General features: G+C 37.8%; 3 protein-coding genes across 8 annotated transcripts in view; 2 read left to right on the top strand and 1 right to left on the bottom strand.

Moving 5' to 3' along the window:
* The window catches only part of LOC306868757 (nucleolar transcription factor 1-like), a 967,110-nt gene extending 964,731 nt beyond the window's left edge, over positions 1-2,379 (top strand). For all 4 annotated transcript variants that reach the window (XM_079415093.1, XM_079415090.1, XM_079415092.1 and 1 more), the window contains one exon: positions 175-2,379. In XM_079415093.1, the coding sequence (XP_079271219.1) occupies positions 175-282 (108 nt within the window). In that variant the 3' untranslated portion in view covers positions 283-2,379. The remainder of the gene's footprint in view (positions 1-174) is intronic.
* On the top strand, positions 2,123-14,593 carry LOC306868762 (ataxin-7-like protein 3). Of its 2 annotated transcripts, XM_079415100.1 has the most exons (14): positions 2,123-2,206; positions 2,708-2,768; positions 3,395-3,504; positions 3,797-3,929; positions 4,025-4,196; positions 8,357-8,454; positions 8,596-8,618; positions 8,703-8,748; positions 8,871-8,908; positions 9,026-9,094; positions 10,099-10,142; positions 11,254-11,325; positions 12,719-12,855; positions 12,934-14,593. In XM_079415100.1, the coding sequence occupies exons 3-14, from the start codon at positions 3,454-3,456 to the stop codon at positions 13,182-13,184; spliced, it is 1,134 nt and encodes a 377-aa protein (XP_079271226.1). In that variant the 5' UTR covers positions 2,123-2,206; positions 2,708-2,768; positions 3,395-3,453; the 3' UTR covers positions 13,185-14,593. The 2 variants fall into 2 exon arrangements, with proteins under 2 accessions (XP_079271226.1, XP_079271227.1); XM_079415101.1 differs by lacking the exons at positions 2,123-2,206; positions 11,254-11,325 and having other exon boundaries at positions 2,528-2,768.
* Positions 14,404-21,634, bottom strand: tmub2 (transmembrane and ubiquitin-like domain containing 2). Of its 2 annotated transcripts, none has more exons than XM_079415106.1 (3): positions 21,491-21,634; positions 17,260-17,790; positions 14,404-16,019 (listed from the first exon to the last, which is right to left on the bottom strand). In XM_079415106.1, the coding sequence occupies exons 2-3, from the start codon at positions 17,772-17,774 to the stop codon at positions 15,632-15,634; spliced, it is 903 nt and encodes a 300-aa protein (XP_079271232.1). In that variant the 5' UTR covers positions 17,775-17,790; positions 21,491-21,634; the 3' UTR covers positions 14,404-15,631. The 2 variants fall into 2 exon arrangements, with proteins under 2 accessions (XP_079271232.1, XP_079271233.1); XM_079415107.1 differs by having other exon boundaries at positions 14,411-16,019; positions 17,260-18,957; positions 21,471-21,612.
* Positions 21,635-21,739: the final 105 nt, after the last annotated feature.

The following is a 21,739-nucleotide window of genomic DNA, read 5'->3' as shown; positions in this document are numbered from 1 at the left end:
AGCACGCTGGTCATGTATATTGGTATAGGACCAGCCTTTGATTTTGTCTTTGAGAGCAGCAATCGGGTTCCAGAAAATACTGTTCGCTTTCTCCATAGGGAATTTCATTTTTAACGATAACCGATAAACCTTGTTGGATTTTGAATGAAAGTATCTTTGCAAATTCACTTCCAGAATGAAGAAGAAATTGAGGACGAAGAGGTTGAGGATAAAGAGAATAAATCAGAAAGCAGCAGCAGCGCTTCCAGCTCTGACGATTCATCGGGCTCAGACTCAGATTGAGCCGGAGCCGAGTCAGGCTGAGCCCGCAGACTGCCAGAAATGCTGTGAACTGAGCCATGAGCCGGGGTCTGAGCCTGCTCTGCACTGCGCTCTTCTCACCACAGGAGGGGAGCTTACCCCACTGTCACACATCTGCGCCACCTCTCACACACTCTTCCCTTTGCTTCTCTTCTGTTCTGTTCTCCCCTGCGCTTCTGATTTTATTTGTAACTCCCTCAATGAATTGGCTCGGCAGGTTTTAAGGCATTTTAGGCAACGTGTATGAGGATGTATGCTCTAAATTCCTCCCAACACCGAAAAAAGGGTGCAGTCCTCTGCTATTGGCTTGTAGCAGTCGTGAAGCGTTATTAGGACGCCCCGTGTTTATATTTTAGAGGACATAGAGAGCACCAGGTGCCATTTTCTTTTCCATAAATGAGCCAAAGAGTCTCTTAGTTTCACAGATTATTTCGGGAGGTAGAGAGGACCAAATAATTGCACTCTGAAGAATGTTTGCTTTCTTTTCTTCTGTCTGTACCTCTCTTGTTCTTCATAGTTGCATTGTTGTTCTCCCTTTCCTACTCTCTTTGGTGTTTGTTTTTGCTTTTTCGGTTCAAAACAATTGTGGTATTTTCAGGAACAATGAAGCCATTTTGAATGTTGCCGCATGGGCCCCACTGGTCTCGCACACGGTTCTTGTTCAGCAGGCATTTGTGCGCTGCCCTTATCTGCTCCTGATGAGGGGTTAAAGGTGAAAATGGACTATTTATTTTTGTCCTGTTTTAGGTATGCTGCCCGTAGCCGTTTCGTGACAGTTGATGGGTTTGAGTTCGCCGTTAATTCAGATAATAAAACTGACCGATGTTACATAACGAGGAGGACTAGTTTATCAGTTAATTTTTTGGCAACACAAGCCAAGTTCTTGCAGAAATATGCTTGTCTTGTGTTTTTTTGTGGATGGGGCACTGTGTTTTTTATACTGCTTGAAGCTGACTTTTTGTTCCTCTTTCCAACCACTGTTTTATTTGGTGCTCCAAAGAACTGTTTTTCTTTTTAAAACGGTATGTTTTAAATATGACGGATGTGAGTTACCCCCACAATTCAGTGCACTTATGATGGAATCCCTTGCTCACAAGCCCTGTGTTTTTTCAGTATTCTTCTTTCTTCATTTCACTCATTAGCCCATAATATCAACCACTTCACAGGTCTTTCATGCACCAGCTCAAGGAATGTAATGGAGATGTTTTATTTAAGAGAGGGGGTACCGTTATGTGTTTATGTATATATGAGCAGTTTTGAGGGTGACTGGCATGTTCTCTCATTCCAATGCCCTGGCCTGAAATGGTAACTAAATCGAGTTAAACTCACAACCCAGCTTCCTCTGCTGAGTACCACCTTTTACTCAGTATTTTTATGCAGCCCTGAACTTAATAGGGGCACTGTAAGTGATTTTTCCCTCCATCTAAAATTTTGAGCCTTGGTAATTTGCATATAAAGACCAGCATATAATTTTGAGGTGGGTGGGAGGGAGGTGGGAGATTGCTGTAAAAACAGAGCTGGATGCTGTATTTGCTGTACTAGACATGTGACCTTTATTCTAGGCACCCGAAATAATTAAGGCCTGTATCATGCAAAATGTTGTTTGAAAAAACAGAATTTGGTTATAGATGATTTGAATGATGGGCCGGGATAAGAAACCCAGTGGACCTTTCAAGATTTGTTGATATTTTATAGGATTTTGAGACTTGCAAATAGATTTGGGTTGGGTTCAGTGCTGTTGTAAGGTATTTGTACATATAGCTTCCTCTTTTTTTTTTTTCTTCTTCTTCTTTTTTTGTTCCCTTTGTAATGAGTGAACATTATTGCGTTTGTATTTTCAGTTGGCTAAGCAGTATTCTGCTATAGCCAAAATGAGTTTGTCAATTGGGGACATGTTTTTAATTTGGTAAGTTTTAGTTTTTTACCCCTTCCCATGTTTGTTTGTTTATTTGTAGAAATGGCAAAAAAACGAGAGAAATTTGTACTACAGATTTGAAACATTTGGACGTTTTCTATAGCAAGAGATGTTATATCCCTGCAATTTACAATTTGAGCAAATAAACTTTCTCTTAATCAGTTTTTGTATTTGTATTCATTTTTGTGTGTGTGTGTGCATAATTTATATATAATTTATTAGCAATTAAATACTTCCGTAATTGTTTTATTTATGTGACTGAGTCACCATATGCGTGTGTACGTATATCTCAGTGTGTGTTTAATTCAAGGCAGCTCAATCGATGTGTCATCTAAGATCGGTAATAGGCTAGTGATGTCTAACCGGAGCCAAAATGGCAGCGTTGTTTTATTTCCAAACATCATCTGTACTCAAACGACTTATTCAGCCAGGCGTCTAATCATTTTTGTAACATAATATTTTCGTTATTTTCACATGTACTTTCGTTTTGAGGATGTTTGTTCTATGTGGTCGTTGAACAAGAGAGCAGCGGGACCCGGCCCGTTCAGTCTTGGTAAGTAGAGATACAATTTAACCAAGAGCGCAACAAAAATGCTTTTCTGCGCGCGGCCTCACTTACTACTTTGTGACACGTTTTCCTGCGGTTTTTCTAATAATGTTTCTCAAACCAGCCCATAAGGAAAGTTATATCATAGAGAGGACAGGGCAGTGCTACAGTCGTGCCTGTTACTATGTTTACAGTGTGTATATGTGTATTCAGCAGTTTTATTAGGTTTAAATATAAACTGGTTATACATCGTTTATATGATGTGACTGCTGTTTTGCTGAATAATTGCTTTTCCCGCCCATGTTCACAGTATTCCCGTTATATATCAGCTTGCTGAACATGATAAATAATTTATAAACATCACAAGCATGTTATAAAATGGATCATATAGCCTGGAAAATACATTTGAGTTTTAAAAACAAACATTGAGTTGATAACATGATGAACAAATGTGGTTATAAATGGCTGTTTAAATTGTTTTCAGTTGTTTACTAATTATTTTGGTATGCTGAGTCTCTTTTTTTGTTTATTAAAAAGGCATAATTTTATTTTTAGATAGTAGGATGATGATATTATGATATTACATTTGACTGTGATGTAATGTGCCTTTTGTATGTATTTGTGTGTTTTAGTGTTTCCGCCTCTTTCAGCATTGTCCACAATGAGAGCTCTCTTAAAATAGTTGCTGCAAATGAAAATGGAGGATATGTCTCTGTCAGGCCTGGATAACACCAAGCTTGAGGTAAAGGGTTGCAGATAATGAGTTTAATTTCTGAAAACATACAGAACAGTATATATCTGCTTTATTGTTCTTGTAAATTTTGTGTTCATCTAAATGCATCGGTTTACGAAAGAATTGTTATGCATGCTCATCACTAAAATTCACATGGTCTGGGACAAATTGTTTATGGGTGGGCCTCCTTTATCTTAGACCCAAAAAGTAGCCTGTATCATAGACAAATAAGATACATGATGATCAGTTTAACACACATGACTTCTATTTCTTATATGACTCTACTCTGCCTTTGTTGTAGGCCTTGGCTCATGACGTTTACTCTGACTTAGTGGAAGATGCCTGTTTAGGGCTGTGCTTTGAGGTGCACAGGGCGGTCAAACAGGGCTATTTCTTCCTGGATGAAACGGACCAAGAAAGTATGAAGGATTTCGGTGAGTCAGTCATAAAAATAAACAAATAATTTTTTTCTAAAGCTGGGTTGTATGCTTTTAAAATGTGTCACTACTTTATGTTCCCTCTGATGTAGAAATAGTGGACCAGCCTGGTGTGGACATCTTTGGGCAGGTGTACAACCAGTGGAAGAATAAGGAGTGTGTGTGTCCCAACTGCAGCCGGAGTATTGCAGCCTCTCGCTTTGCTCCTCATCTGGAGAAGTGTCTTGGCATGGGCCGCAACAGCAGCCGAATAGCCAATCGCAGGTCAGCGGGCTGTGAGCTCACACCATTTAGCTCATTATTCGGTGAAGGGAATGCTTAAAGCAGTAGTTGAGCAAAATGATTTACTCATCCTGAACTTTGTTGTTTTACAACCCGAATTACGGAAATGTTGGAACGTTTTTTAAATTTTGAATAAAATGAAAACTAAAGGATTTCAAATTATTTTATTCACAGTAGAACATAGATAAAACAACAAATGTTTAAATGGAGAAATTTTACACTTTTATCCACTAAATGAGCTCATTTCAAATTTGATGCCTGCTACAGGTCTGAAAAAAGGTGGCATGGGGACAACAAAAGGCTGAAAAAGCAAGAAATTTTGAAAAGATTCAGCTGGGAGAACATTTAGCAACTAATTAAGTTAATTGACATCAGGTCTGTAACATGACTAGCTATAAAAGGGATGTCTTAGAGAGGCAGAGTCTCTCAGAAGTAAAGATGGGCAGAGGCTCTCCAATCTGTGAAAGAGTGCGTAAAAAGATTGTGGAATACTTTAAAAACACCATTCCTCAATGTCAAATTGCAAAGGCTTTGCAAATCTCATCATCTACAGTGCATAACATCATCAAAAGATTCAGAGAAACTGGAGAAATCTCTGTGCGTAAGGGACAAGGCCGAAGACCTTTGTTGGATACCCGTGGTCTTCAGGCCCTCAGATGACACTGCATCACTCATCAGCACGATTCTGTCATTGACATTACTAAATGGGCCCAGGAATACTTCCAGAAACCACTGTAGGTAAACACAATCCGCCGTGCCATCTAAAGATGCCAACTAAAGCGCTATCATGCAAAAAGGAAGCCATATGAAAACATGGTCCAGAAGCGCCGTCATGTCCTGTGGGCCAAGGCTCATTTAACCATCTGGGGCCCGCTGTATCGCCGGCGGCCCCCAGATGTTTTTTTAAGATCAGTGCAAAAGACACTAAAAATACTCTGTTGATTTTGGTCACACAAATAAGTGTTATACATCAGTCGAAACTGTTAAGTGTCTTTTTTATTTGTGTACACTCACGATTACAAAAAAACTTTGTGGTTTTGGGGGAAAAAAGAAAGCCAATAGGGTGCGCTCTCTGTCTTCTCCATCTCTGCGATATGCTTATAGTAACGCATCACTAAAATGAACTGTAATTCAGCAAATACTCAACACAGAAACATGAGAGTTATCTCTATAGAAAGCCCGAAGTGTCTACTTTCAAATGAAGTAAGTCATATCGAAAACAAATATTCTGTGATGAAGTAATCCGTATGAAACCAACACGATGTTCAGTCTGTCCAGTCTAACTCGTTATTTTTAATACGATCCCGCCCCCTCGTGTTCACATGTAAATAACCACGTGCGCCGTGCGCGCATGGAGACGCCCAACATAAACAAAGTGTCAGGAGTGAAGAGTTCATCGCTGCTATACTGTTCGTTTCTGGAAGAAGACGTAAAGGCTGGATTTCCCTCAAAATAAGAGCAAGAGTTCATCCAGAAGAGAAGATCGATCTGATGAGTAAGTAATTCTTCTTTTTTGCATTAGTTAGCGTGTTATTGTGACAAATTTACACGATTAGTTGGGTTTTTCCCAAATGACAACATGATGAATGCTACACATCTAAGAATGTTTAGAAGAATGTTTAATGTTCACAAATAGATTTAATAGCGTGCTAAACAATAACAATTAGTTTATCAGATATAAAATATACCTTTTTTAATGGTACAAAGTGCATCCTTTTGTAGTTCACAGCATATGTGAGTCTATGGCTGCAGAATCATAACAGCTTCTATAAAATCATACATACTAGGCTATATGACTACAAAATCATAGTTGTTTTTTCCCAAACTGTAATTCCAGACTACAATGTTTGAATATGATGGGCAATTCATTGTGTTTAAATGTCTTTCGACATGATGTTTTCATGCTCTATATAAAACAATAAAAGTAATATGAGAGTACACTGTAACATGATGAATGCTACGAGTCTAAGTATGTTTAGAACATGTTTATTATTAATAGCCTACTCTGTTCAAAAATAGATTTAATAACGTACTAAATAAATAATAATTAGTTTCTCAGATATAAAAGGTCTTTTTTTGTTTACGATAGTACAAAGTATGCGTGAGTCTATAAAACCTATATATATATATATATATAGATACTCCTGATGTTAACATGCTCACAAATGTTTTTGGTTGTTTGTATTTTATTGAATCAGGTACCTGAACCACAGATGAATCCTGATGACTTTCTTCTGATGTTGGTACAGTGCTCTCAGAGGAACACAGTTTGATGTTCAACTACACTGATATTCTATGGTAAAAGCCTTCCTGTAGTTCAAATAGTAGAGCATGGCGCTAGCAACGCCAAGGTCATGGGTTCGATTCCCAGGGAAAGCAAGAGCTAATAAACTGTAATTTGAATGCAATGTAAGTCGCTTTGGATAAAAGCGTCTGCTAAATGCATAAATGTAAATGTAAAATAAGATCCTTGACTACTGATTGTTTTGTGGTTTTTTTCTTGAATCCATGGACATAAGTAAATGTCAGGTACTTGTTGAACAGAATCTGTTGCAGGAATGAGTCAAAGTCTGTTCACATCTCTGTGGTTAGATCAGTGTACATAATAATGTGTCTTTGGCCTTCATTATGTATCTTTTGATCATACTGTTGTAAATAAAATGCAAAAAAAAATAAAATTCAGTCTCCTCACACTCTCTGTCTTACCTGCCTCAGTCACAGTCACACTGATGGCCCATTAGCAGCCTTTAGGGGAGGGCCCTTTGTCTCTCAGGTGAAAATCACTTAATATTCAAGGACATTACCACTCCCTCGCATATTGGCTTTCGATCACAAAACATGTCTTTAAAAATTTAAATCAATATATTGTTTTCTGTGAATGATTAAGCAGAATGATTTTCACATAATTGTGAAGTAAATATTCTAGCCTAGAAGACTGATTACACAAAAGTCTTATTCAGGACTATTTAGTGTAGGTTTTATGGCCTTATTTCAGCTACATTGTTTTCCCCCAAAACTTACTAACCATGCATAATATTTTTCTTCTAACAAATGCAAACATGTACATCCATCTTGGTCACATATTATTGTAGCACAGTTTGTGCTGAATACAAAAAAAAATACATGTTGGTCAATAGTATAAGTAGCTGAAATAAGCACAAATATCAGGGCATGTCAAAACATCTCAAGGGCCCCAAAATCACCTAAAATGGACCGTTTCAAAGTGAGAAAGTATTCTATGGCCAGACGAGTCCAAATTTGACATTCTTGTTGGAAATCACAGACGCCGTGTCCTCTGGGCTAAAGAGGAGGGAGACCTTCCAGCGTGTTATCAGCGTTCAGTTCAAAAGCCAGCATCTCTGATGGTATGGGGGTGCATAAATGCATACGGTATGGGCAGCTTGCATGTTTTGGAAGGCACTATGAATGCTGAAATGTATATAAAGGTTTTAGAGCAAAATATGCTCTCCTCCAGACGACGTGTATTTCATCAGGACAATGCAAAACCACATACTGCAGCTATTACAACAGCATGGCTTCGTAGTAGAAGAGTCCGGGTGCTGAATTGGCCTGCCTGCAGTCCAGATCTTTCACCAATAGAGAACATTTGGCGCAGTTTTAAACGAAAAATACATCAAAGACGACCACAAACTCTTCAGCAGCTGGAAACCTGTATCAGGCAAGAATGGGACCAAATTCCAACACCAAAACTCCAGAAACTCATAACCTCGATGCCCAGACGTCTTCAAACTGTTTTGAAAAGAAGAGGAGAAGCTACACCATGGTAAACATGCCCCTGTCCCAACTATTTTGAGACCTGTAGCAGTCATCAAATTTGAAATGAGCTCATTTTCTGCATAAAATTGAAAAATTTCTATTGTGAATAAAATATTGGCTCATGTGATTTGAAAGTCTTTTAGTTTTCATTTAAATTAAAAAAAATATACCAACATTTCTGGAATTGCACTTCAGTGTTTTTATTCTTTTGCCATGTACTGATGGGAAAATTTGTTGGGGGTGACACATTTCTAAAGATTATTTTCCAAAGATTGCACTCTCTGCCAGGTAGAGAGATTTTATTGATCGCTGAGGGAAAATTCTAGTGACGTTTCAAAGCATTGATTGTTCTGCTCTTTCAACAGAATAGCCAGCAGCAACAACACAAGCAAGTCAGAAAGCGATCAGGAAGACAATGATGATATCAATGACAATGACTGGTCCTATGGTTCAGAAAAGAAAGGTGAGCTGATCCAGTCTGTCTGTTTCTCTCTTTCCCTCTTACTTCCTACACCACTATGTGTCTCTAAACGGTGCACTTTTTTATCTTTCGTAGGCCTGATTTGAATAATTAATGATAACAGTTAATCTCTTATTTTCACAGCCAAGAAGAGAAAGTCAGAAAAGGTATAAAACTTTGATCAAATGTGCCAAATATTCTAAATTAAACTAAATTGAAAATGATAGTTAAAATAAATCTGTGTGTTTTAGAATCCAAACTCTCCCAGGAGATCCAAATCCCTGAAGCACAAGAATGGTGGGTTTTATTCTGACTGAATCTAGCTTTCAGGAGTTGTTTAAAGGTAGTTCATTGCATGACAGACAGCAGGCTTCACATGAATGTGTTGTGAGTCTTTTTTGTGTTTTGTCACTCTGCAGGAGAGCTCAGCAGTAATGCCAATCCAGACCTATTCAAGGTGAGATGATTAATTATTTCAATGTGTATAACACTGGTTCTTGCTTTCACTGTTGCATTTGTTACTGTAGTATTATAGGGATTGTTGTTTCACTCTCTCACTCATTCACTCTTGCAGTTTAATTACAGCTCTGGCATCAGTTATGAGACTTTGGGACCTGAGGACCTGCGCTCCATACTGACTACGGTGAACTATTATAAATTAATATTATTTTCTTACATAGAGAATATATTATTACATTAAGAATATATATTATTAAGAGTATATTATATTCTTATATAATCATATTTTATTTATTATTATATAGACTGTTTAACATAAATTGTTTTGTTTTTTTCCTAAAAAAAAGAATACTAATAAAAATAAGAAAAAAATAATAGAATAGTAAATTATCTAAAAATTCTAGATTAGGTCTACAAATAAAAGTCTCATAATTAACAAATCCTTTAATTATTAATTACAGTGGAATGAAAATCTTAATTCATCTTCAGTGCACCGACATACAATGCTGTTGCACTATGGGTGTCCCAAATTCGAATCTCGGCTCAAGGACCTTTCCCGATCCCGCACCCCCTCTCTCTCCCACTTTGCTTCCTGTCAAATCTTAACTGTCCTATCATCATAAAGTAAAAAATAAAATAAAAAGCTATTCAAAACTTAATTTAATTCAAAATGTTATCTTCTCTACTTATCTAAGATCTTGATATTTTTTCTACCATATTGTGATGCTTCAGATTTAAATGCAGGTAGATTAAAATCTTTATATAGGAAAATATGTATCTTTCCAACTGAAATAATACTTGAATGTAGTGGAGTGTTAGAATAAAGTTTTTTTGTGTATGGCCATCTCAAATTATCGTATATGCATTCAGTGGTAAATTAATGTGAACGATAATCGATTTCACTGTAGTAGACTAAATAAAGGGGACAGCTAATATTTTGAACATCTGCAATTATTAGTATCATTTTTGACCATTATTAGAAGTAGTATTTCCCTCTTTTTTCTGTTACAAAATCTACCAAGATCAAATTTCAGATATTTTTGGTGAATTTTTTGTAAATGAGTGAAATAAGTGTTAATCATTTTAGTTTCATTTCAGCTGTTTTGCCATTAAATAGTATTATTGGCATTATACAATCTCTCACCCACTGGAGTTTACCTCTTGCTAACAGGCTCTCTCTTTCCTCAGCAATGTGGGGTCATATCAGAGCACACAAAGAAGATGTGTACTCGGTAAGAATTCAGTTCTTATTTGTGAACTAACAGGAAACCATAAAAATAAACATCTGTGATTTATTCTTACAATTGCACACTGTGGTACACTCACTGACATTTACAGTTTCTTTCCATTACCTTATTGACTGTGAAAGTCACCAAGTTTGTTGTCTTTCCTGCCAGCAAAGAGTAAGTATTTTTCCACAGCAGGCATATATTATGAGGAATAAAACTTACTGATGGCTGGAACATCTGTGGAACCAGATTAGGAGATTTAAGGGCTGTACACATTTTATGCCTGGCCAAAACATCTTCTTTTTTTATTTATTTTTTTATTCTATGTTAAGGCTACTTATAACCCTGCATTGAGGAACATTTAGATTTGTAGCTTTTGAACTGTTCAGCACTTATGCACATATTTGCATAACAAAAAATAAGAGCATACTGTTGTAATCGGTTTAAAAAAAATCACTAATATGATATATTTAACAGCATGAAAATGAAGAAGTGATTTAAATGCTAATTTTTGAGGGAATTGTTGCTCTAATGAACTCTGTTATATGATCAGAAGTACGGTGAACTGGTACAGTCAAGGGGATGTAGTTTTTCACTGTTCCGAGTGTTGGGGATTTGTATGTATTAGTGTGTGCTGCTGCTTTAGAGCCAGAGATTGATTGTGCATGTGATGTGTGAACGCATGATCTTTTTCATTCATGTAAATGGAAATGATCATGTTATGTTGGGACTGATTTTACGGAACACAACTGGCAACTCCATATAAACCCCATATTTTTGATTGGTGTTCACTTTTCAGTTTTCTTTCTGGGTGTCATTTAATTTGGCCTTGCTTCTGTTAAAAGTGTTTAATTGAAATAATCTGTCTCCATCCCAATTGGACATAAAAGTGCACCATCATTTCCCAATTGGACAGTCATGGGTTGTTTTAAAGCACTGCCTGTTTTACGCAGCAAGAGACTTCTTGAACATCAGCCAGCACTGAAACCCCCTTCCCTAAATGCTAATATCCAACCCTAGAGCTTCCTTTCCAATCCTGCTGGTAGTGTTCAACCAGTCTCTTGCCCGTCATTGTCTCTGGTGCAGTGCATAATGCCACGTTGTGTCCTGGCAGGTCCCAGCGGTGTCCCCAGCACACGGACGAACAGAGGAGGGCAGTCAGGGTCTTCCTCCTTGGGCCGTCCGCGTGAGTTTCACCCCTTCTCCCAACCCTGACCTCTCCCTGTCAGAAAACAATTAGTGTACCCACCTGCTTTCCTCTCCTTTCATCTCTCTCTCTCTCATAATATACCTCTTTTTCATCAAGCTTATGTTCATTTGTAGCAGCTGCCCAAAGATAAAGGTGAAAAACTAATGGGTCCTAGTATTGAGACAAGAGGCACACCATCTGGAGTTAGTGTACAGCTTAGTCCGCTGTGATTTTTCTTTTTTACAATGAGGTTTTATTTCTTCACAAACTAGCAATGACCAATACAAGCACTTATTAACCTTAGTTACTGTAAATTTCAGCATTTACTAATACTTATTTTTGTCAAAATTTACATCTATTGTTAACATTAGTTAATGCAGTGTGAACTAAAGGCTGGAATACACTACGCAATGTTTTCCCAGATTTTTTTCCCAATTTGCAGTCTGGAAGAGCCAACATTAGTTGGAGAAAGCCGCAGTCAGTCTGCAGATTTTGGGCAGTCAAAAGCTGACAGATTTCACAGAAAATCGCGTAGTGCATTGTGTGCAGACTTAGCTTCATGATTCCATCCAGTCGGCGGCTATCAAACATGTTTGATATCTTGAGCCAATTTTTGAAAGCACTGTTTTCCATTTAAAGGTGTCTCCTAGCAACAAGAATTGTTTCAGTGTAAGTTTGTGGTGTTCTGAATGCCTTTAAACTTTAACAGATTTAAGGGGATGATGCCTGGTTTCTCTCTGTAACCACTTTAAATGTCGGCAAATGTGTTGTGCTATAAAATCTGTTCAGATATTAAAAGTTATATAATGTATTCCAGCCACAACATGAACAAACAATGAACAACTGTATTTTTATGAACTAATATTAACATTTATAAGCATTTATAATTAGTTAAAAATGCTGTAAAAAATTGATTGTTCATTGTTAGTTCATGTTAGCTAATACATTAACTAATGTTAACAAATGAGACCTTATTTTACAGTGTTACTAGTGATAGTTTTCAGTGTAAATGATGACCTGCTTTTTCTTTTTTCATGAAGAAGCCCAATTTTTCTAGTCCTTTTCATTCATCAACTCATAATATTTCCATAATTCACACTAGTATCTTTTTTAACTCGTTTAGATGTATGGCACTTCGCAGATGCTCCTATCCAGAGCAAGTTTAAAAAAAGTTCTTTAGCTTCACGATTTTAATAATGCTTGTTGAATATTCAATGTGCCGTATTAACCTGTAAAATAAAGGGTGGCGGAAGAAACTATGGCAGCTCATCTGCAAATATCTCTTTGGTTTCAAATCGGTTGATTGTTTCTTTGAACTGAGGTTCTTGTTAAATGTGTGCTTATTCAGCATTTGTCTCTATGTAGTCATATTTTGCTTCCTGTTTGATAGGTCGACGCTACCTGACTCTGAAACAATGCTGGAAAACGATGGCTATGATGCTCCTGATGGCCAGCTGATCATGTCTCGCCTCCAGTGGGACGGCTCATCTGATATCTCACCATCAGACTCGGCATCTTCAAAAGCCAGTGAGTTTTTCATGAACGCTTTTAAAAACGACACGCTCTGTCTTTGTTTTTTCCACTTATTCACCGTCTTGTTCTCAGGCACCAATAACTCTGAATCTAAGAGACCTAAGAAAAAGAAAAAGGCCAGTACACTGACTCTGACTACCACTGGAGGTGGAGGAGAGTGGGACAAAGGGCAGGAACGAGAGAGAGGAGACCGAGAGAGAGTAATAGTAGGCGGCGGGAGTGGGAGCAGCAGCTCCCAGAATGCACTGGGCCTGTCCAGTCGGAAAAAGCGACCAAAACTGCCCATTCTTCCAGCTCCTAGCATCTACGATGACCTGAACTGAGGAACATGCAACACAATTACACACAGAGTTTGTGTTCATGACTTACTTGATGAGTCCTTATGTGATCTCTGGTTTCCACCATTTCAAGGTTTATGAACGAGATGAATGTGTGTAAGAGAGAAAATATCTGGGGGGACCATTTCAAACATTTGTATCTGGGGCACAAGAGAGTACATTTGTAATGGCACAGTGTTGCACAGAGTGTTTTTGTGATTAAATGTGGTTTTTCTATGTGGATGTGAGTTGGCGCAAGCATTTGTTTTTATTTTACTATGCAGTTCACTGTCATTGTGTTATTGCATACTCTTGTGTGTGTATACATGAGATTTGGGTTTACAGTAACATGAAAATGTGACACGGTGTGCATGGGTGAATATTGGACTGATTTTTTGAATGTGAATGGGATGTTGCAAATATTTTGTTCTTGGTGGCTCTTGTTATACTGTAGGTTAATCTGTGCAATGTCCTCTACTGGTTTTAAAGGGTATCTTTCCTTCATATCGTCTTGCTAATGTTACTGCAACCTGTTTATTTCTTCTCAGCTGCTTTCTGCAAGCAAAGCTACTACTCATACTCTCTCTTGCTAAATAATGGACTTGCATAGTGCTACCGACAGCTTTCTGCCAAATCTGTGGATACACAATCTTTTGCGCCTCTTTTGAAGTTAATACTCTTGTTTGTTGTCATGGCTGATATTTCTTGTCTGATACTCTATTTATTTAGTTTAGTGTCAATGTTTGTAATTTTTTATAATCATGGCTTCTTGTCTCCTTGATCTGTAACGTATGCATTTTCTTAGAGCACTTACTATGTTAGATGTCAGCTTGTTTTGTATAAAATATGTTTGGTTATAAAAAAAAAGTCAGAAATGCAAATAGCAATTGAAGATGCACTTAAATGGATAAAATCCAGCCCGTATAGGCGCCTTATTGTATTTTCAGTAAAATTTTATTTTTGTCATTGGGCTGTCGTTTGTGAATTTTGTTGCTTTAAGTTTAAAAGACCTGAGAGTTTCTCTGAGTGTGAATTGAAATGTCTGCATGATGGAGAGAAAAAAAAAAAAACATGGTACAACTTAGGATATACCATTGCTGGGGGCGGATACCTTTCTTCTATGCTGCTCTGGCTCTTAATGGACTGTAGTAACTCTGTAATAGTCTAAATAAATTTTTCTCAGGATTGGATGTTCTCACACTCATTCTTAAACCACTCTTAAAGGGACAGTTCACCCAAAAATTGTCGATTTATTCAACCATTTCATTCCAATTTCCAAGCATGTATGACTTTTTCCATACAGTGGAAGTTACTGGCTCCAATATTGTTTAGATGTTCAATGCATCGATCTATATATATATATACGTACATATGTTTATTGTGTGTGTGAGTGTGGATAAGAACAATAAAATTTTAAAAATGAGCAATTTTATTCTGAATTACTGCATCAAAGCAAAACCAAAAAGCATTTTAATTAAAGAGGTTGTCTGTTATAGCAAGAATGAGAAGGTAGGATACTTTTCCCCTAAAACATATGCAGATATTGCTGACAATACTGAGAAAAGTGACCCATTCATACAAGAACCATCAAACTTAGAGAGCTTTAAGGTTCCTCTATGCCTCTTTTGATTTATCTACAGTAAATACATTGCTTATATACAGATTTTACACAGGAGAAAAATTATTTGCTTTGTTATTATCGGTGTCACATGTGAAATGCCTATTAATGCAGTGAGTTTTCTACAGTCTCTTTAGAATACTCCAGTATGTTTGCATGTAAAATCTTCATGTATAAAACTCTTATGTCCTAACTGATAACTATGAGCTGTAACTAGCAGCAGACATGCTAAACCAGACTGTTATGTAGAAAAAAGTGAAAAAAATACAGATTTCAGTGACACTGGCAAAAGAAAAAAATCCTTCAATCATAAACATAAAAAACAAGTTTGAGTAAACTGATGTCTCAAAATATCTGCTAACTAGCACATCACATCTGTTATTTCTGTACTGAGATCTGAACATATGACATTTTTTGCTACTACAGAAGATAGTGGTGCTATTACCAATGAAGAAAAGACACATAATTAATAAAAACCAATCAGTTGACACAAATTGCGATTCCTCTAAATGAAAAGCCCAGTCACACGTGGGATCCTGACTTCACTTTACACAGAGAAGCTACACTTTAGGCTGAGATTAAATAATTATAAAGCTATTTTTTTCCAAGAAGCTAAATGATATAGCAGTGTTACTTTGTGCTGCTCACAAATGAAGCTGAAAGCACTAGCACACCTCTCATCGCACACACAACTTCAGTCGCCTAAATGGCACCAGAACCCTCGAGGGCTCCCTGAGAACTTTCTCGGCTACCACTGATTGATTATTTTCACGTCCTATCGTTTCCTTTTCCTTTTTCCCTAAGATTGGAATCAGTCCTCTCTTCATCCGTCTTCTCATCGACTGTGCATGCCAAAGATGAGGAAGCTGAAGAAGACCGTGACTCCAACCAAAGAGATGGTGGCCGGGGCAGTGAACAGCTGGCGGTAGTTGATTCGGAAGTACCAGACGACGGCGAGCAGCACCACGAACACGGGGATCACCAGGCTTCCTGTGCTGAGAGCCATGCCGGCCGAGCGCAGCCCCCCGCTGAGTATGGAGCCCCTCCCGGCTCGAGGGTTCTCCTCTGCGGCCGCCTCACGCAGCGCCTGGGCTTGAGAGACGTGACAGTGGAGGACGCTGTTGTGGGTGATGTTGAGGGACAGGAGAGAGCGCTGAGGGTCCTGCAACAGCTGACCCTGGTAGATGAGCTTAATCTGATGTTCACGGCCAGAGAAGTACTTACTGATGGAGAGATAGAGAGAGAGAGAAATCATTAACACAATAGAGAGTTGCTTATGCAATTAAGCAACAGCGAATAATTTTTTATGCATTTGTTTTTGGCCATTACATTGCTTAGTTTTCAAAACAGCATATTAGAATGATTTCTGAAGGATCATGTGACACTGAAGACTTTGCATCACAGGAATACATTTAGCTCAAATTTAAAATATATTAAAACAGAAACAGTTATTTTAAATTTTTATGACATTTCAAAATATTACTATTTTACTGTATTTGTCTATTCCTTGTTGAGCATAAGAGACTTATTTCAAACACATTTTAAAAACCTATGGACTTTATTTGTAAAATAAATTAAATCCAGTCAATAACATAACGGCTTCATGTATGTGAGAAACATAAAAATCAAGGTATACACTGAATACAATAACAAGGCTGAAAAAGTACTTAGTAATTTGATTTTTATTTTTTTTTTCCACAGTTCTAGATCTGTGGTCAGCTGCATAAACTGCTTAGACAATCACTCTTTAAGGTCCGATTCTCGCCATTAACAAACCATTTACCATTTTGCCTCAAACTCCTAATTTGCTGCTTATTAAAAGTTAATAAGGTAGTTGCTACATTTAGGTACTGGGTAGGAATAGGGATGTAGAATATGCTCATGCAGAATATGTGCTTTATAAGTACAGCAAATATGTTAATAAAAGGTATGATAATAAGCAGCTAGTTAACAGTGAGAATTTGTCCCCATACTAGAGTGTTACCGCTTAGACTAGTCTAATACTAGTCACATACTTATTTACATTTCAGATTTACACATAACATACCTGTACAAACAAAATGGTCTATTTTGTATAGCTGTACATTATTCCTTTCATTATCTGTGTCTTGTCTTGTTACTGTCATTCTGTTGCTCTGTGAAGCTTCTGTCACCAAACCAAAACAAATGTGTACATGTCAACATACCTGGCAATTAAGCTCATTCTGATTCTGATTTAAGGTTAGTCATCTCATTTTTTTTTTTCCTAAAAGTCAGACTGATTGCACTGACACACATTCACCCTTCAGAGTACTGACTTTATTGATTATAATTTCATTATATTATATAATAATTCCCCTGTTTAAAGTTTAAAAATAAACTTAAGTTCAAATCAGACTTTATAAAAAAGACTGTTTTGATTTCTCCAATTCATACATAAGAGTTAACTTTATTTTTTCACTGCCTCGTGTGTGTTTGTCTCACCTCTTCAGCAGTCCAACGGTGTCCTGTGGTCTGAGCACTGCCAGCTCCTCCGTGTCATTCAGGAACTTCAGTCTCACAGTGATACTGGTGGCCTCATCCTCTGCCTCCTCTTCAGTCCCTTCCTCCTTCCCCTCTTCCCTTTCATCACCCTGAACATTGCTCACTTTCTTTCTCCCACCCTGAATATCCAGCAGCTCCTCTCCAGGCACATCCTCTCCCCCATCCGGCCGGGCCTCTCCCTCTTCCTGCTTCTCCTCCTCCGCTGGCTCTTCGTCCTGCTGCTCGCTGGGCTCTGAGCTGGGTGGGGGGCTCGCGTAACTGTCGTGACCCCCAAGGCCGATGAGGGAGGCATGGGCACCCACGGTGAGAATGGTCCCCAGAATGTGATCTCCACGGTCGGCCACGTGGGTAGACAGCCAGGCAAGAACCATGGCCAGGAACAGGACGACCACGCCGCCCAAAGCCGTGGCCTCCTCGCCGAGCCCGTCAAGCACAGTTAGAGCACACACCACCATCCCAGCCCCTCTCGACCTGCGCAGACAAGAAAAAGAAAGATCAAATCAACCATAAACACGGTCTTGTTTCCAGAGCAAAACAACTAAATTAAGAGCATTTTGCTAAAAATAAGAAAAAGTCATCTCCCAGTGGGGTAAATAAAATGCTCTTGTTTTAAGAATATTGTACTTACCCCACTGGAAGATCATTTTACTTGTTTTAAGCAAAATACACTTCATTTCGTTTTTTCCCCGTGGAAATGAGACTAAACATCTTAAGTCATTTTGCTTATCTAGTAAATGCATCTTAATTAGAGATTTTTTAGAGATTTTGACTAGAAACAAGATAAGCCTTGTTTTTGTTGCAGTGTTGTCAATATTATCTAATTGGATAAATGAGGCTCAGTAATGTCAACCAAAAAAGAAGGTTGTTTCAGAGACGATTTCTGCATGAGACATATCTTTCCTCTGAAATAGAGTTGTTAAGGTTAACTAAAAGCAAAACCATGGAGGGAAAAAAAACTATTCATATTATCTCAGTGGTTCTATTTATATTACTCAAGTCTATCATAATAAGACCAGCAAAGTGCATGAAAAAGCAAATCAAGCTCAGAAGTCATCTCAATCTTAGTGACCTGCTTGAATCTGGGATTTATAATAGGTCATTAAATGTTATTGACTTTAATCATGGGTTACACTGTTAGAAAGCATGAACTGTCTGGCTGGATCATCTAGCAAAGCATCAGTGTGTTGTTTAAAGACCTGTAACTGTGTTACCTAACACAAAGTGACACACTTCTTAACTGCATTAGGCAATAAGCCCGATGACATTAAGTACTGAGTGACATACACGTTTCTTGCATTAAAACTATAAATCTCCTCTGTTAAGTTTTATATTAGTTCATTAATAATACACTATTACCAGACAGTTTAGAGGTTCGCTAGCGGTTTCCGCTAAAGCCTTGAAATCTTGAACAAGCCTTCGTGTAACACATTTAATGTCGCCCACAGGGCCTAGAATGATCTACAGTCGATACAACACAACACAACACAAATGAGAGGAAATGCCGAACAGAAAAAAATACATTTAATGAAAAAGTGTCTGCTTTGTTTTGTCTGTCTGCAAGGGAAGGCGGCTAATCATGTAGCGGCGATGTAGGACGACCTTGATTCGTAAGTTTTAACAGAACACATGTCCTTTAACCTGTTAACCCGCATCGGCCCGTGGGCGGGCCGGAAGGGCGTGGTCGGGCGTGGTCGGACTTTTTATTACCTTTGTTTTAGAACAATATTCAATCAATTATCATTAACTATATATCATTTGAAAGCTAAAACACTCAAGATTAACGATGTGAGCTTGTTTTTGAAATCAATACACCAGAGAGGAAAGGGTTAACAGAAATGCTGAAAGACCGGCCATTTAAAATGAACAAAGCGAACCGCAGTACTCACGTTTGATCGCCAATAGCGCTGGTCAGCTCAGACTATTCCAAGACACACCAGCATACATTTCAAGAGAAGGGTCCACTCTTCAAAATGCATCCACTTTTTAATCCAAAACAACGAAAAAATAGGGGAAAACACGATAGATCCTCCTTTGTTTACATAAGCGATTCGAGTTATAGTTATCGATAGCGTCCATTTTCCAATAAATATCGATTATAATTCGTATTCCAGCTTTGAAACGCCATCTATTTCCAGCAGAATCGTCTCTTCCGAGTAAGAATAGCCCTCCCTCGTCTCTCTCCTTCAATCGCAGGAGCTGTTATAACCCGGGACAGTAAGCGCGTCCGTGAATGGGTCAGCGAGGTGTCAATCCGGACACATCACAATAGGGGTGTTTGAACCCAGCCAATGCCTCGCCAGCACAGTTTTGATGGATGGAAGTGTTAGCCAACCACAAGGACGTTTACAGTGATTGACAGTTTGAATAGTTTACGTAAGATTGTTTAGAGAATAGCTCGGCGTATTGTCCGTGTGTTTTCGTGCGCTCTCGGGTTACGCATGAAGCGTACACATAATGGCGTCGCAGCGCTACACAGACTGGCTATCAGCGAACAGATGTTGTCCAAAGCTCACATCTGAATCTCTCCATCGTGGATCTTCGACTTGAGAAGTGTTTCTGTGGCGTTTGGTGGTGTTTTGGAGGACGTGGGGAGAAAAATGGCTAATTTAGTAGCCGAATACGCGCTGAGATCGCTGGGAAGCGTGGATAGCATTAGCACGTAAGTGTCTCCACCCTCCTCTTGAATGTTTATGTGTCTTTATCATGTATTTGCAGCTTTTGTTTCATGTTAGCTGTTTTAGATTCTAAAAATGACAACGGAGAGGGATAATATGAGGGGATTACATGAGTTTTGTTCGTGTGGGTGGGTGGGTGTGTTTGTTTGTGGGTATGTCCCGGTTATTGTGTGTGTGTGCGTGCGCGCGTGTGTGTGTGTGTGTACAAAATGTAAACAGTGTTGCAAGTTTGATTTGTTTTGCTTACACACTTTCTCACTCTTTTTCTCTCACTCTTCCCTGTCTTTTCAGAGGTCTGGTGAATCCAGATGGTCAGAAAAAAAACCATTTTAGTGGCTGCTAGAGCGTCTTCCTCCACTGTAAATACTGTAAATAGTTTTTTTTTTTTATTATTTAGTAATATTAGTAATAGTAATCTATTACTATATTAGTAAAATAGTAATATTCATAATATTCACCATATAAAATAAATAAAAAATACAAATGTTGTAAAAACAATGTATTTTGCATGTTTTGTGTTTTCACTAGTTCAAAAATGATCAAATCTGTTTTGGTTCACTGTTTTCATTATTGGAATTGTTCAGAATAAAGACTGTTTAGTTATGTTCAAATTCTGAAATAGTTTTGTGTTTTTTTGTGGTTTCATTGGTAGAGCAGTTCTGAATTGATATACATATGTAGTATGCAGTGTCTTATGGAGTCTCTAAATAGCATTTTTGAAAGGATTCCTAGACTTTTCTTGAAATAAAATATCCAAATGACTTTTCCAAAGCTTTTCTTGAAATGAAATACCATAAAGATGTACTTTCTGTAAGTCTTTACCTATAAAAAATTTATTATTTCATATTTTATTTCAGGAAATATTTAGGCGTTTTTTTTCAAAAATGCCATTTGTAGACTAACCAAATGACTAAATGAGTCAGCACTACAAATGCTGTTCAGAAATAGTTTTTTATTGTGTGTTTTGGTGGGCAGAGCAGTTCTGAATTGATATACATATATGTATTATGTAGTTTTGACTCATTTGGACATTTGTTTACAAAGTGTCTATTTGGGGTCTCCAAATGGCTTTTTTGAAAGGACGCCTAGATTTTTTTTAAATAAAAGCTTACAGAAACTACATTTTTGGGAGTATCATCCTCAAATTTGAATCAAAACATGGTCAGATGTTCAGCTTTATCTTTATGGTGTTTTCAGGCCTTTGGCATGAAAGTCTCATCCATTTTTCCCTTAGTGAGCTTCATTAAAACATATCGCGAGTCAATTTCATGTATATTTTACCTTGTTTTACTCTATTGCTATACTAATTTTGAGTTATTATGACTCTAGAGTAACAAAGGATCAAGTGTCTAGTTTCAAACAACACCAGATTTTTAAATATAGACCTTAGGGTTCAAGAGCTACAGACATTTTTATTTGGTTATATCGTTTTTTACAAAATGCTCAAAAATAGGGGCGCAGGGTAACAGGTTAAACAGATATTACAGCACATTTACCTTCTTTTACTTCAGATCATCCTGGATCGACGCAGTTTTAATCCCTACACCGGCTGAAAGACGAAACGCTTGGCTCGGAAATAAATAAACACACGTACACCCGCACGCGCACGCGCACGCATACAGCTGACGCTCCGTCAGAGTAGGAAGGTCACGTGGTGGCTGGCAAAACACAAATTCTGAATCGCTCGCTTTCTCTCTTCAGTCTTAAATATATAAATAAACAAATAAATAATAAACATTAAATGT

Source organism: Barbus barbus (genome assembly GCF_936440315.1).
Source record: "Barbus barbus genome assembly, chromosome: 4".
Taxonomy (NCBI): Eukaryota; Metazoa; Chordata; class Actinopteri; order Cypriniformes; family Cyprinidae; genus Barbus; species Barbus barbus.
Note: the sequence above shows the minus strand (reverse complement) of the source record. Positions and strands in the feature narration are given on the sequence as shown.